This window comes from Etheostoma spectabile, chromosome 3 (genome assembly GCF_008692095.1).
Source record: "Etheostoma spectabile isolate EspeVRDwgs_2016 chromosome 3, UIUC_Espe_1.0, whole genome shotgun sequence".
Taxonomy (NCBI): domain Eukaryota; kingdom Metazoa; phylum Chordata; class Actinopteri; order Perciformes; family Percidae; genus Etheostoma; species Etheostoma spectabile.
Genome location: NC_045735.1, coordinates 33318697 through 33335722, shown reverse-complemented (window position 1 = coordinate 33335722; position 17026 = coordinate 33318697). Strand labels below are relative to the sequence as shown.

Here is a 17026-nt window from a genome sequence, read left to right as displayed (position 1 = left end):
CCTTTTCGGCTCTGCAGCAGGCGGGACTGCTCTGTTCTGTGCGCACAAACACACACGGTGGATGCTGGAAAAACCGTAGAGATTAGACATACAAGATAACCTAAATTGAAGACAGCTATGCTCGTTATAGTGCAATGATAAGTTAAAGTCCAATAAGTCCTTTCTCAAACAGTATGAATGTGTGTCTCAGGCCAGGATAGGAAATTAACTAAAGGTACTGTTTGTTTTTTATTCAAGGGACTACAGGTGGAGTTTTGGGGTCTTTAGTCAAAAAAGACTTGACCCTCCCTTTGCCATTAGTACATTTTTCTATGACCCTCCAAGATGTTTGGGAAAAAAGGCATGACCCTCCCCAACAATTTATAGGTGCCTTCTGGTCTGTTTTGCGCTTGGCAAAGATTTACAGATAGACATTTTTTTTTTACAACTATGACATACATGACTAACCTCTGCCTTCTCATCTTACACATCACACTCCACTGTTTTGGAGGCCATTTCGGTAGATTTACTCACTAGCGTTGTTATGGAAACACAATAAGTATGGGAACTAAATGCACACTTCCTGCATTACTTCAAATACTAAGTTACTCCTCTAGTAAACTAGTATTCACATGAAATAAAACATTGAGACCATTCAATAAAAATACACAGGGTAACAATTCAACACGTGAACTGGTTGCTATGGACTTGTCACCAGGCTTCCTCAGCCATAACTGAAAATGATCCAAAACTCCATTTCTCAGACGAGCGTTAATTTGGGAGCTTGCATGCTACCACTCCTTCCTTCTCAAATTACTTTAAAAGGCTGTCGTTTGCACAATTTCACAAATAATCACCAGGACAAAAAGGATAATTGAGTCAAGTATGGCTTCAGCCTGGAGACCTCCCGTCTCATGCACTCCCGGCTGGTGCTGTGTTATTGCAATTATTTTTTCAGCAGATGTCTTAGTTACAACATGATGGAACTAGCAATGTTTTCAGTTTTGTGTTTATATATGCGGGTGGGATTATTTAGTTTGGGAAATGGTAAAATCGCACCGTCTCTGGCTGACTAAACGGGGAGGGACCCATCTGCTAGTGATGGGGGCCGAGGATGAGAGAGCTACATGGAGCTACATTGAAAAGTATGCACCAAACAAGCCACTTTAAAATGTGAACAAACCTTGGATGACCCTTCCCTCAAAATTGGCAGTTTGATAAAGGCAAGTTATTTCAATTGATATTCTGTAATTCTTCAATCTTTCTGGGCTAAAAAAGCACATAACTTCCTGTTAATGGCAATACACATTCTCCTTTTTTGCTAAATATATTAAAAAAACTTTTTAAAATCCTCAATATCTTCCCTTTTGCTGCATCAAAATCTCACCTAGCTTTCCTCAGAGATGGTCCCAAAAATGTGCTTAAAGTCAAGTCAAATTCAGTTTGTGCATGATTACATGTCCTGCAATGACCTGTTACATCCTGCTACTCTCTGCGGTGTCCTGCTACGTCCTGCTGTGTCTTGGAATGCCCTGCAGTTCCCTGCTATGCCATGAACTACTACAAACTACTATTTATAGTCACCGCCTACCAACAGCCTGGGTTTGTCCGAGGTTTCTTCCTAAAAGGGAATTTTTCCTCGCCATTGGACCTTGTTGTTGGCGTTGGAGGGATCAATTAGAACTGTTGGGTCCTTGTAAATTATAGAGTGTGGTCTAGACCTACTCTATCTGCAAAGTGACTCAAGATAATTCTTGATAAGAGTTGATACTATAAATAAAATTGAACTGAAAAATGGCCTCAAATACCTGTCCATGTCAGTTTAAAATAAAGGTCTGGAGCTGAGGAAAATGTAGGCTCCCTGTTATTTAGGACAGGTCCAGTCCTGCACTGGATATTAGTGAAGGTTTCCAGGAGAGCAACATTACTCACATTCTAACCTTAAGAAAGGGAACCTGTTCCTCCACAGTTGGAAAGCATTTTCTAGCCTTCAGTTGTCCATTTTAATTTTTAACCTTTTCTTTTACTTTCTTCAGATTACCAAGTTAACAGTAACTTTGTGCGGCATAGCAACAAGAATGAGCTCCACATTACCAGCCACCAGCATGGCGGCTTTTTGCACTTCAGGATAGCAAATAGATATATGCCAGTAGAAGACCGTTTCCAGGGAAACAGAAGAGTGATAGTGGACTGTCCCTTACCTCGGGCAGAAGATATTTCCTCAGCAGGTTGACCACCACCACATCTGCATGCAGCGCCTCATTAGGATCACTGCAAAGCTCTGTGGCTCCAATTCGGAAGTCCAGTTTCATCTTCTCCATTCCATTGAAGACAAAGAGCACATCCTTGGCCTGGTTTCCCTCCCCACTCAGCAGCGGGTGTTTTCTCAGGTGGAGGTACTTCCTGCTCACCAGGTCCCTTAAGGAAGCCACTCTGAGGGAGGGGATTCATCACTTTATTACTAACATACTGTACTTACAGCAGTGTGATGCCCCAGTCATTGTCATTCCCCATGCCCATGTTCAGTTTATCAAATATAGTTTTTTTAACTTTACAAATCAAATTCATACATTGATATATCTATTGACCAGTGTTCAGTAAGCACATAAGCTCACTGCCTGCAACGTTATTGTTCATATTTTGGAACAATGTTTGTGATAGTAGTAGTTGTCATAGTGAGTTGAACTGTGTTAAGATGCTAATTGCAAACTGTGTTATGTATCTGAATTGTTCATTAGCTCTGTGTGATATCTGTTAAGGCTAAACAGACTCACAGTAAATGTAAATGTGCTGTATTTATATAGCGCTTTTCCAGTCTTAACAACTGCTCAAAGCGCTTTTACATCTACAGGATACATTCACCATTCACACACATTTATACACTGTAGCCGGGGCTGCTGTACAAGGTGCCACCTGCTCATCAGATATACATTCATACACATTCACACTCCGATGCGCAGCACCGGGGGCAACTCGGGGTTCAGTGTCTTGCCCAAGGACACTTTGACAATGACTGCAGGGGCGGGGATCGAACCACCAACTGAGCCACCAACTGAGCCACAGCCGCCCCTAGTATAACTGATTTTATTTTGATCCAAAGACTATACATTCTAGAGGAAACACTGTATGTGTGTGCTAAGAGAGAAAGAGAATGTTAGTTTTTTCCCTAAGACCTTATGAAATAAACATGCATTATAGATCTTGTTATCACACACTTGCTGGTTTAAAAAAGGAATGGTGGTAATTTCCATCCCTGATCGCTGCAACAAGAAAGTTTTAAAACGCTATGAGGGTAAAAAATGAAAACACAAACACTGAACTGCCTGGGAGTCAGTGTAATAGCTGAATGTTTCTTGCAACAACAAAGCACTCGCTATGTCTTGCTCTTCTCTTTTCTTTTTCTCATCTGTGAAATAAAGCTGCCTTTAAGTGCGGTCAGAAACATCAAAATCTATAAACAATCTAACGGAAAACTGTAATTGGGAAATAGAAAGTCTACTTGTACTTTGTTGGGGCGTTTAATAACAACAGGACGTCACACAAATGGGCTGCTTTATTGCCACTTCACCCTGTTGCACCACCATGCAGAAAATTGTTGGATCACTTTTCTTGGTGTGAATGCCCACTTAGCAAAGTTAGGTCAGCTTTCTCCAGTTTAAATTTTCCGTCACTGTTTTGGTGTGGATGTGATCGAGACCGCTCTGAAGCCTTAAGAGTGAAGCCAGAGGCTACTGCGGAAACTTTTTTTAGGCCACATCTTCCAGCCTTAGATTATTGTATAATTTTATTGTTTTGATAAGCTTGGATGCTGGGGGAAATTAGTCACATTACCTGATTTCAAATTCAAGATATCAGATATACAATGGTATTTAGAATAATAGCAGTGTGTTTAAAAAAAGGGAATAATGTTCAAAGTCCTTAGAATAGCTTTAAATTCCAGGATACCAATGCATTGGGAACACTGCACACTCAATTCCAGTCCAGGATGATTGAACTACATCCCACAATTCCACTGCATTACTGAGTTTTGCCTCAGAAGCAACATTTTCGAGGTCAAGTGTTCTATGGGATTGAGGTCCGGGGATTGGGCAGGCCAATCCATAACATCAATCTTGTTCATCTGGAACCAAGACTTTGCTCGCTTACTGGTGTGCTTTGTGTTATTGTCTTGTTGAAAGACCTATTTCTAAGGCATTTCCTCTATAGCATAAGGCAACATGACCTCTTCAAGTATTTGGATGTATTGAAACTGATCCATGATCCCGGTATGCGATAAATAGGCCCAACACCACAGTATTAGAAACACCCCCACAACGGGATTTTTGCACCACCATGCTTTACTGTCTTCACAGTGTACTGTGGCTTAAATTTTAGTGCACTGGGATCGTCGGACAAACTGTCTGCAGCCCCAAGACCCAAAAAGAACAATTTTGCTCTCAGCAGTCCACAAAATATTTCCCCAGTTCTCCTCTGGCCAGTCAATGTGTCTTTGACAAATTTCAACCTACAAGTACAAGTCCGAGTTGCCCCCGGTGCTGCGCATCGGAGTGTGAATGTGTGTGAGTGTGTATCTGATGAGCAGGTGGCACCTTGTACGGCAGCCTCGGCCACAGTGTATGAATGTGTGTGAATGGTGAATGTATCCTGTATGATGTAAAAGCGCTTTGAGTAGTCGTTAAGACTAGAAAAGCGCTATATAAATACAGCACATTGACAACGGTGAAAAATGCCACTGATTATTGTAGGGTTGTCTTACTTTGACAGTTGGCCAAGGTCCTCACAAGAAAAAGGAACCAGCAGCTTGAAGTGGGACAGGGTGGTCCCTGTGCACCAATCCAGCACCAGCTTTCGGACCACTGTACTTTTGCCTGTTCCCACGGCCCCGTACAGCAGCACATTGAGCCCCCGGCCTTCCCTCCAGGCATCACTGGGATCAAACAGCTGTTCTACAGTCAGAGAGGGGCAGGAGGGGGTCTGGGTAGTCCTGGAGTGGAGCAGTCCTGCCTTCTCTTCAACTTTTCTTTCCAGTATCAGTGGATCCACATGCATGGTCTCAGGGCTGAAGTACCTGCCAAACTGTTTTTCCTCCCGAGGAAGGTGACTGAACCACAGGAAGAGCTTCCTCTTGTGGATCTCTATGGATTCTGCTGTAATAGAGAAAAAAAATGGCGTATTTACTAGATGGTTGTCTGTTCTTCATCACACTAAATTGCCACTCCTTGAGCCTTTAAACTAAGTGTACTATCTGGTGGCCTCAGAAAATGAATAATATGGTTCACAAAGTTTTATGAGAGAGACACAAGCAGAAAAGTTACTAAATAAGTCTGGAAATAGACTGTATAGCCTATTTTATATCATGCAAAAAAGTATTTTTCTTTTAATAATATTGTTTTTAACTGTTACCACAATTACTAACCTACTACTACTAACCCTAACTCAGACCAATGTCAAAGATTGTTGTTCCCATCAGTCACACAGGAAAATAGGGTCCTTTAAAAACCTTCGTACCCTTTTTTTCTTAATTGATTTAATCCAGAGCAGGGTTTAAATGTGTTTGTTTTTTGTAACAAGTAATAGTGCTGATACTTACGTAATATCTGATTGATAATCAATCGTCACTAAATTCAACTAATCCATAATTGACTCATTGCATGACTATTAACACACTTAGTAAGAACCTTTTCGTTTTCTTCTTCATTTAACCCTTGTGTTGTCTTCCTGTCAACCATGATACATTATTATCACTTTTTCTGACATTTTTGTCACTTTTTTAATGTTGTGGGTGCTTTTTTTGATGTTATATTGATATTTTTAATGTTGACATTTCCAGCGCTTATTTCGAAGACATTATTTTGTGACAAAAAAATTGAAAATGGGTCAAATTTGGACCAAGGACAACATGAGGGTTAAGTATATCCATTTAAAACGTTATATCACACAAATTTTTGATATAATCACCACAGTACAAAGGTGGGCAACCAAGATAAGTGTCACCAATTCAGTATCCGACCAAATACATGCAGTATATGGTGAAATATGATCCCAATGTCCCCTTGGGTTCCCGAGTAATGGTGGTGAATCCCATTAGACATTTGTGAGAAATGTTGTTTTACCTTGGTAATTACATGTTAATACCTATAAATAACCTATTAATTTTCATACTGTTACTTCACTATTATCATGTTATTACTGTGGTGGAAATTGAAGTGCTGCCTATTTCTTTTATAAATACACTGGCCATGTTTACCAATGTCCTGCAGCCTTCCATTGATTGCTAAAACTCAAGGGAACGAAATCGTAATGATATTTAAACTGCTAAAATAAACATTTTGTATTTTTCACAAGGAACAAAACTTTTTACAGTTGTAGTTTTGTAGAAATAGTCGTTCATCATCAAGTCATCGAGCTTTAAACCAAGTTGTGCACCTGGTCCTGCGGAGGTAGCGGAGCAGAAGGTCCTGCAGTGGAAGCCAGTGGCTGGGTACAGTGAAACCTCCACCCTCCTCCACCTCCATGCTCCGCGCAGCTGACTCAGCCGCCTGAAAAACACAACACATCGCACAGGTTGGTTCCGTTGGCATTGTTCACAATCTTTATAGAATACATGCAATCCTACAGTCAACAACCCCCTTTCCTCATAAAGTGGATTATTCAAGCTGATCCTTGATCTGCCTCACATAGTAGCTAAGTTTATTGGCAGAGGACAGCTGCAATAATATAACTGCGTCGTGCTAATGAGGCAAGACGCCATCGACACAGAAACACAACAGCACGTCAGCGTTTGTGTAGTTTCACTGACAAAGTGAAAGCCATTCCGTAAATCCATAATATGTTATATCCAAATACATGTTCAACGTAGCCTATCAGACTGGCAATCAGATTGCCTATCGGCGATCTTGAGTACCCACAAAGGATGATTTAAAAGTATTAGAGAACGCTCCTACAGATCTGACCCTTTGTGTGTAAGAAGAACAACTCGCTGGGAACCCCACATATTATTCATATCTATTAGCTTGTTCTTGACTACAAGCAGCAAAAACATTTTATTGCTAAGTTCAATTCTGAGCTGTGTAACAGATAATGTGTGGGATGAGATTGTGTGATTGGCTTCTAAAATTTCAATATACAACAGATATAAGGAGTTACAATATAACATTTTGCATCAGGTCTACATATCGCCATATATCTATAGTAAGTATAGAACAGGATCTGCCCCAAATGTGAATCTCATGTATCCAATGCATTGTTTGTGGGACTGCAACAAAATGTTTGGTATGCACAGGTGTTAGTCCAGCAATAGATCAGCAGAAATTTGAATCACATTGCCCCATAACAGTACATTGGACCCGAAACAATACAGACTAAAACTCTGTTTACACAAAAAAAAAGACATAAATAACATAAAATACATTTCGAAACACATCAATGAACAAAACACAGTCCTGAACACGTGTTTATCCCTCTTAACGCTACCCTGATGTCACTGATGACATGTATTTATGACCCAAATTTGGAAGACCCCAAAAAGAAGTTTACTTTGATGCACAGTGGTCCAGCAGTTGAGCAGAAAGCGTAACTCGGCAGTCTGCTAACTTGTTGCTCTCTCTACCAAAAGAAGCTTTTCTGTTTTAGGCTAAAACCTGCAAGCAGGCTGAAAGTTAACCATGCAGTTTTGTTGGGTTTAAGCTATAAGCAGAAGGAAACTCTGCTAGCTGCTAGGCTAATGTGTAATGGTAAACATTGGTGCTTTAACTTTAATGTGTTCACTTCAGCTGAGAACAGAGAAATGTCTTTGCCTTCCCTACTGTGCAGCCTATTATATTAAACGTTACCTGTAGAAATAATTGATATTAATCTGACACACAAAATATACATACATAATATATATTTGACTGTCCATCCTCCTGTGCAAAGCTGAAGTGACGAGGAACTGAAGTTTTTTTCTCCATTATCTCTTTAGTATAGAAGACAGTCGATGAGGATAACAATGATTATTGTTTTCATTATGTTTCATATTACACAACATCTGTTCTTCTTCTTCTTATCATCATCATCCAAAAATATTAAAGCTGCAAGCAGCATTGTACGGGACCCTCGCTCCTCTGCGCACGTTGGGGTTACTGGTGGACACAGTTCCTTGCAACCGTAGAGTTGCACGGGACTCAAATCAAATCATCATCAATTAAAAAGAAAACTCCCTGCTGAGTTCAATGATGCCTCACATGAGACTCTACGCCATACAGTTAATTAGCTGTGAAAGAGGGCATGGCCAAAGCATAGGGAGGTGGGTCAAACCCTGACCCAAGAAAAAAAGAAGTCTCTGCTGAGTTCAAAAGGTATAAAAGGGGGCATGGCCTGAGCACATGGGCGTGGTTTAAGTAAGTGTCACCTGTAGACCACACCTTATACAGGGTGGCTACAGGTATTAACAAGTTAAATTTAAGACTTTTTAATACCAATTCTAAATGAAATTTAAGACCAAATTTACGATGGAAAAACAAAGTGGAAATATACAGTAATCTTTCCAAGTAAACACAAAATTAACAGTATGGTAAAAGGACAATAATCGGTTGAGTTTAAGAACATTGACTTAATGTGTGTAATGTGAAAGCATAACACAAAAATGTAATTGCTGTCCTAATTTATATTATTACAACATTTTCAGAACATTTGGGTCCCTTGAACAAATTTTTATAACATGTTCCTTTTGAACAAAAAAAATAATTAAATGCCAATTCCAGCTGCTTTTAAAATGCAAAGACTCTTATATGATTTGTGTGCCTAACAGACAGAGAGACAGAGAGACAGAGAGAGAGAGAGAGAGAGAGAGAGAGAGAGAGACTCAGATGAATAGGTTGCAGTTTGTGGAGTACTCATCATGGACAGAGAGTAGACAATAGTGTGTAAGAGTGTTTTGCGGTGTGGGAATGTGTGTGTGTGTGTGTGTGTGTGTGTGTGTGTGTGTGTGTGTATCTATATGTGTGTTTTCAGGTCTCCAAGTGACCAATTTTTGTTCAAGTTTTGATGTCTACTCCTGAGCTTTTGTGAATATACTAGGAAAACAATTCAAAACAGTGACTTTGCACTTGAGAAAGCCTTTCCAAAAGAGTGTCCTTACCAATTTATAAGGATACACGCACATGCAAGTCCAGTTGTTTGCTTTTGGTTTTCTGGTTCAGTGTCTCGTCGAACATAATTTACAAACGCACCGCATTTCTGGACTTCTGTGATGAGGTCTTTTTTGATATATGGCGCCAATCCAAATTTAGCCACGTATCTGGTCTTGTCTTTTCCAGAGGTAAATGACTGTACAAGCCTTGAATCTGGAAGCATTGCTTAGAACACTTCTTCAGTCCCGTCATTTGACCTGTATGAATTGTGGCATGTCACGGTCCTCAGCCCCCCGTCCCTTCTGCTCCGAGTGTTGGGGTAGAGCCACAAACTGCTCGTAGGTCAGCTGGCATTGTTGCTGTAGATTTCCCATCGTAACATCTAGCGTTGTAGCGTTGACATTGATGCTAGCGGTGGAGCAGAAACTAGCGATGGCGGGTTGCTGGCGTGCCTTTACGTAGTCTCTGTGTTTTTTGCTTTGTACGTACGATTCCACCGCTCTGATCCCCATTGGCCCAAGTTTGAAAATCTTCCGACACATAACGCAGTTCGCTTCATAAGCATTTTCAGGCACCGACCTTAACCAAGGATACTCGTTGTTTTCAAGCCATTTGTCACTGACCTTGCATTTCTCCATGTTTCTAGACGGCTATCAACAATTACTGTATCACCTGTATGCTGCTAAATTACGAATCCCGCGAAATTACAAATCTCACTGACTACGGCCACGTCAACACCCGCCCACGAAGCAGCTTGATTGGTTGAAGTGGTTAAGGTTAGGATAGCCGATTGGTCAGGGGATAGGACATGTACAAATGGGCTTATGTTACCGCGACAACGCAGCGCAAAGCCTACCGGGAAAAAATATTCGACAACAGATTGCCTGCATTTTCGCCGTGACATGACACAAACATATTTAAGACCTACCCAATCTGAATTTAAGACAATTTAATGCTTTTTAAGGCCTTAATTTTAGGAACCGTGATTTAAGACTTTTTAAGACTTTTTAAGGACCCGCGGCCACCCTGTTATAGGTTTCATGTAAATTGGATGACAATTGTCTTATAAGACTTATATCCTGTTTCCAGCAGAGTGCGCTATGACCAAAAGTCAATTTTGGCCTAGCAATGTTCTTAGGCCTAGACTCTTGTCAATCGTGAAAAATTACAGGCAGATATGACAATGTACACTCAAGATACAACTTCTTTGTTCATCAATAAATGCCGCGCCCACACCATTTGACAAAAAGTTTCTCTTTTGATAACTTTTTATCTTTAAAGGTGTTGAGATAGTAAAGACCAAATTTGAAGTCCATTGGTTGAAATCTCTTGGAGGAGTCTGTTAAAGTACAGCACCATGACTTTCAGGCCTACTTCCAGTTGCCTCTAAAGGGCGCTATGACTTTGAACCATATCGGCCTGTAGATGTTGTCAGGGTTGGACTCTTTCGAGCCAATTGGACAATGTTCACTCAAGTTACACCCACTTCCTGTTTTGATGGCAAAAATCAGCTTATTCGGTATCGGGTTGCGGGGGCCGCAGCTCCAGCAGGGGACCCCAAACTTCCCCTTCCCGAGCCAGCAGGGGCTTGATTCTTTAAATCTTGTAGGGGGGGCTAGCGAGAAATTTTTGTATGCCTATTCCTGAAACCCTTAAAATACCTTCATTTTCACCAGAATTGATGTGCCCCCCAATTTTAGTGAGTTTTTGAGGATGTTAAGCACCTCAAAAAGGCAATTCATTTTCCGTAATAATAATTCCTTCATTTTCAATAGGGCCTTGGCCGCTGTCAGCACTCGGACCCTAATTAAAAATGCGGTGCAGTATTGCAGTGATGCGGTTATCGTAAGCCCAAGGCATTTAAATGACAGAGGCACCATACTCTTTTACAAGTCAGTGTGGCATAAAAAATTTGAAGCAGTTATTTTGACGTAAACTAGTTAGTAGTAGTTAGTTATGTGAATAAACATTTATAAAGAGGGTGAAGATTTTAAATTAAAATATTTTTAAATTGGAAAAAAAACCTAGAGTATTCTTGCATAGCTATACAATGCATCAGACTGTCTAGCTTCATATAAACAAGAGATTTGTTTAACATCGGAATCACAAATCCTAAGGCAATCATTGAACTTCAGACAGTTTGTACATGAATGACATTTGAGCCTCAGCATCAGTAACAATATGTCACCAACCTGTGCAGTGAGCTCATCCTTCTGTTCATCGGTGTTTTGATGTCATGGAGCGTTCTGTGAAAAAGTAAGCATACAAAGTGAGACATGTGCAAAAAGGAACGTAAAAGGTACCCTGTGCAGTTATTGACTACTATCAGCTACAGTAGTGGTTGCCAAATGAAGCTTTGTGAACCATTTTCATTATTTTATGAGCTCACTAAATGGCGCTCTCTGTTCAAAGAAAAAAGGTTAAAGGAATGGCAATTTACTGTGTTTTCAACCCTTTGTTGAAGAGAGAGCCCCATCTTGTGGGCTCAGAAAAATAGAAAATGGTTCACAGAGCTTCATTTGGCCATCACTACTAGCAGCCCTATGTATTGATGAGCTGCTGTTAGGTAAATACATGACACGGAAACCAGAGGCCTGTACTACAAATCAAGATCAACATGCCCTGGATTTCTTTCAGTTACCCTTTCAGTTAACCCAACCCTAACAACCGCAGTCCCACATAAGCTAGTAGTTCACCCAGGGTTTCCCAATCCAGCAGCGCGCACGTTCACATAAAAGAGGCAGTGTTTGCACAGCACGACCAATTGCAATTATCTACCAGAGCCTCATATTTCACGTAAGAACAAACCATAATTCTACATAAACATGAAGAACACAGTTAGTTTTACAGGCAATACAGGTGCTGCTTCCTAAAACAGGATGGAAAGCTGGCCAAAAACGCCGACTCTGTAAATGTGTAAATCACAACGCTTATCAATATCACTATCATCCCGTCAGTCAGGCATAAGATCTGACCATAATCCATAAATCCTGTAAGTTAAACTCCCACAGCCAACATTTGAATACGTTTTTATGTTTATTGATTTAAGGGCGAAATCACCATCCCCAAACCCACAAGCTCCATTTAAATAATCAGTACTCGTAAAATACAAATAGTATATACGTAATTTCTTCTGCTTAAAATCTATATCTTTCATTAAGATACCCATTAGGGAACGTTATTGGGGTTGTTGGTCTTTAGATGTTTTAACTTTTGTGAGCACACCTCATAATGGCGAAGAAAAGAAAGAAAGGAAATGCGAGTTGGTAATTTTGTCATGGAGAATAATTATATTTCTGTCCGTTAAGCTGATGTTGTGATTCAACATCTAACTAGTACACTCTTGCTAGGTAAATGTTACTAGCCAACGTTACTAGCCAACGTTGGCTGGTGAAAACATGGCAGACTTTCCAGTAGAGCCTGACCGATGAAGGCTTTTCAAGACCGATACTAATATTTGATTATTTAAGAATCCGATATGCCGAATTATTTATAAATAAAATTACACACACACACACACACACACATTTTATTTGTAGTTATAGAGTTCTCACTAAAGTAATATAACTTGTTTTACTGTCACAACAGAACAGTATGCAGTTCTACTTCAGTATGCAGTTATTGCATGATCTAGTGAGATGCGGGTCTGCGTGACATCTGCTGCAGCACAAATTATGAAATGTCTGTGACTTGTCTTCTGAAAATCTAGACAATACTTATAAAACCAATATTTTACAGAACTCCATTATAAAAACTAACAAAATCTGCAAGAGTAAACCATTTGTTGATTCCTAAACCATTCTGTTAAACGAAATCCATTATATGGCTGTCGAGATGTGTAAGTGGCTGCAAACGGGAACAATCACTCGAAGTTAAACCTAAACACCTTTTAGGCTTATTGAAATAAAGGGTGTGTTTGTGTGGTTCTGAAACAGAGATACAGGCATACAGTAAAATGTAGATTATATAATGTTCAAATAATGAACATGCCTAGCAGGTATAATAAACAAACACAATCAAGATGTTAAATTATAATGTCATAATAAAGGCTTATTACTAGGGATAAGCCGAGTACCCGGCTGAAACAAGTATCCGGTACGGATAGAGCACTTTTGCCGAGTACAAGTATTATACGAGTAATATGAGTCAATATCTACTCGGATTGAATAAAACTCCTCAGCTGACCGTGGCTGCGTTCTGACACACAGAGAGAGAGAGAGAGAGAGAGAGAGAGAGAGAGAGAGAGAGCAGCGCTCCTTCTCCCTAAATAATGTGTCCTTTATATAAGTTATAATGTTCAATATTTTATTTTTCCACCGGATGACTCCAAATACATAACTGTTTTAGACAACTTAAATGCTTGTGTGGCATTGCTGTGTGTGTGACATCAATATACAGTATATCTGAGATTCATGCTCCGTTTTATTTTATTTTTTTCACGGTCCTACAACCTTTTTAACATATAAGTGACCTCAGTGTAGCACAAATATTCTAATAGCCCAGTTATCCTGAAAAGAAATGTTCATAAATTGGGTCAAAAAGGGTTGATGTGTTGATAGCTCTTACTGTAGCAAAGATTGCAATGGCTACTTTGAAGAAACTAGAATACAAGACATGTTTTCAGTTATTTCACAGTTTTTTGTTAAGTACATACTTCCATATGTGTTTATTCATCGTTTTGATGCCTTCAGTGAGAATCTACAATGTAAATAGTCACAAAAATGAAGGAAACACATTGAATGAAAAGGTGTGTCCAAACTTTTGGCCTGTACTGCATGTTAAAATTCTTGATGCTGTTTTTGCCTTTCACCTTAGCATCTGTGTCTGTTCATTGAGGCATATATATATATATATATATATATATATATATATATATATATATATATATATATATATATATATATATATATATATATATATATATATATAAAAACTAAGATACTACTTTATTTAGAATTTTTTTATTTTTATCAATATATGTTATTTATTAATCTACAAAACTCAAATAATTTGATATTTATCAGTTAATTACTGCCATTCAAAATGTTTTTTCCTTTATCTTCACAAATGTATCTTTTTAGTTGAATAAAGTATGGCTGTCTAAAAAATGAAATCTCCCAAATATTTAGCTTCCACATACCTTGATATTAATACAGCAACAATATTGTAGAGTTGACTCAAGATTTTTTTTTTTTTTTCATTCCTCTTTAATCAATTCTAGCCACCGTAAATGAACTACTTCAACACAGATTTTCTTTAGGGCTTTATATTACGTGGTATCGGATCGGTGCATAAACTCCAGTACTTCCCGATACCAGAGTTATTAGTTATTAGTATTGGAGGCAATACCAATATCGGAACATCTCTAATTACGATATCTAAAATCTAAGACAACATCTAGTCTCATATCACAAGATCGATATAATATATATATATATATATATATATATATTGCCCAGCTCTAGAATAAAGTATGTTGGTTAATGTTTTGTGGTGTATTTAATTTATGACATATTTCTGTTAAACCATTAACGGATCTGTCAGGTTCAGATATGTGACCCCCGCAATGTTAAACTCATTCCTACTCCCCTACTCCCCGGCTCAGCAGCCATCTTGCACTGCACTTTGGGCAGTTATCGGCGAGCTATTTTCCTATTTAAGTGATTGGGGAAGCATACAGGAAGGGATGTAATATGGGTAGGCTATACAGCTGTCAGTTTACACTGACTGTATACATTCAAATATTCTTTTTGTAATCAGTACAAATTGTATGGTCTTTTATTTCAGATGAATCCGTTCCACAAACAAGAAAGCATTCCAGGATGGAGCGTGTGTCTGGAATCCCTGTCCGTAAGGTAACATTTATGCATGCATTTAAGAAACCAGTCATATTTTCTACCATGGAACTACTGAAATTCAACCTGGTGCATATTGCGTGACTGTTGTTAATGTGTATGTCTTCCAATCAGGTCAGCAGACGTCATTGCCTCCTCCGCCAAATATTCATATCTACTTTCTTTTTAGATGAGTCAACACCACACAGGAAACCAGCCGGTCGCCCAGAGCTGGATGGATCTATTGTAACGCAAGCTCGGCCTGGAGGAACAAAATGGTAATTAAATGGCCATAGTCCTGCCCTAAGATTAACACTATGTAATTGCATAACGTCAAATAGTATAACCTTCTCTTATAAAATTAGATTGTACCAGCTCTCCATTTTGTTCTTCATGTATAATTTGTGTTTCTATGTTATACAGCAATTTTTCCTGACAAGCCTTGGAGGATCAACTGGATGTACTGCCATCTGTTGCATGCTACGGCGAGTGGCAACCAATGACGTTCTAAAACCGTATATCCTGCAGGGCAAAAAGGCAAAGAAGGCCTTCCAGGACCTGACAATCTACAGGGTTATAACAGGCAGGTGTTATTTTATTGTTCACATCAGTATTATGCTTTGCTAGGCTGATAAGGTTTTAATTTGACTTGTAACTTTGCTTCATTTTGAATCTAATCTCTTGGAAAAACTTCTCCACGCCAGGCGAGCACTGAAGTTTGCCTCACACAGACGGTAAATTGAAAATCTTCTATGTGATGTTAATAATAATGTTCATAATAATCAAACTATCAGTATTTGTGATCAGAAAAAAAAACAGGGTTGTTAGTAAGGCAATTTGTCTTGCTTAGTCATCGTGTTCATTTTTAGTATGACCTACCAAACTTTTCTTTCTTTCTTTTTAGGCCAGCGGAGGACTGAGCCTTCAAAACCATGGAGCTCTATTTCTTTGCAGGAAGTATGGCCTCCCACAAAAGCTGTTGGCCATCCTCCTGCCTCCTCCCCTCGCAGGCGCTTCAGATCCCTGCTCACAAAAACCACCAGACACAAGAACCGCTTCTTTCCCACTGCCATGACTCTCCTGAACTGCTGATAAGTGGGGTCATCCCCACTTTGGCCATTCACTTACACATTACAAACTTATCATTCCAATATGCATCTTGCACACTACAGTTGCACTATTATATGTCTATATTGCCAATAAAACTAATTCTGATATATATATTATATATAATTTTTTGTATTTTGTTCATTTTTATATTTAATATTAAAGTTTTAAATCCCATCAATTTTGACTGTTCATTAATTCCTGCTAATATATAATAATTCATTCCTGCTTATGCACAGACAGTTTAAAGTAATAATAAAATTGGTACCATGGTTGCCAAAGTTTTTTTTAAAGCTAACGAAACGAGAAGAACCCCGGAGCCGTGCAATCTCTCCTGAATAACGTTTTCGAAAAGAAAAAACTACTTTACCCGGTTCACAATCACATCTCCTACAACTTCGGAGTTACAGGTGTAAAGTTTAATTAATAATAATAATAATTAGGAACTAACATATTGCCACAATAAGTTCATATATGAACTTGATTAGAATGATACACTCCGACCACAATTTTCATTTGTAATACTATAAACAGGAAAACACGAGTGAATGTAAATTAGCTAACGTTACTGCGGTTAGCTAGCTCAAAGTTCCAGCCTGCGAGTTAGCGTCGCATAGCTAACAGGTTAACTTATTACTTTTATAATAAACGGATTGAACCAGTTATCAGTTTACATTCATGCACACTAGTGAAATGCCATGTCACGGAAATTAAATCCAGTTACATACCAATGTCTCATCGTCCTACGCCCTTGTCTCCCATCGGTCTGTGTCAGGACGTTTACGTTCATTTCCCACAATATCCAAAAATGTTTGCCAGCGACTATGAATACTCTGAAGGTGACTCCATGGGTGTATGAAGACAACTGCTGCAGCCCACGAAGCGGAGCCCTGACACTGCTCATTCCAGTGGGTTCTTCTTCTTCTTCTTCTTCTTCTTCTTGTAGGATTCCGGCAGTGTAGACCCCGCTAAGCGTATTACTGGTCTCTACAGGTC

At 39.2% G+C, this 17026-nt stretch overlaps 1 protein-coding gene across 3 annotated transcripts in view; it reads right to left on the bottom strand.

The window, feature by feature from the left end:
* nlrx1 (NLR family member X1) overlaps window positions 1–17026 on the bottom strand; it is a 42779-nt gene extending 25753 nt beyond the window's left edge. Inside the window, exons 1-5 of one of the 3 annotated variants that reach the window (XM_032506692.1) lie at window positions 16759–17026; window positions 11282–11335; window positions 6406–6518; window positions 4736–5126; window positions 2181–2412 (exon numbers count right to left, since the gene is read on the bottom strand). In XM_032506692.1, coding sequence (XP_032362583.1) covers window positions 2181–2412; window positions 4736–5126; window positions 6406–6518; window positions 11282–11310 — 765 coding nt within the window. In that variant the 5' untranslated portion in view covers window positions 11311–11335; window positions 16759–17026. Of the gene's footprint in view, window positions 1–2180; window positions 2413–4735; window positions 5127–6405; window positions 6519–11281; window positions 11336–15802; window positions 16142–16758 lie in introns of those variants that run through there. The other 2 variants (XM_032506707.1, XM_032506700.1) reach the window with 2 other exon arrangements.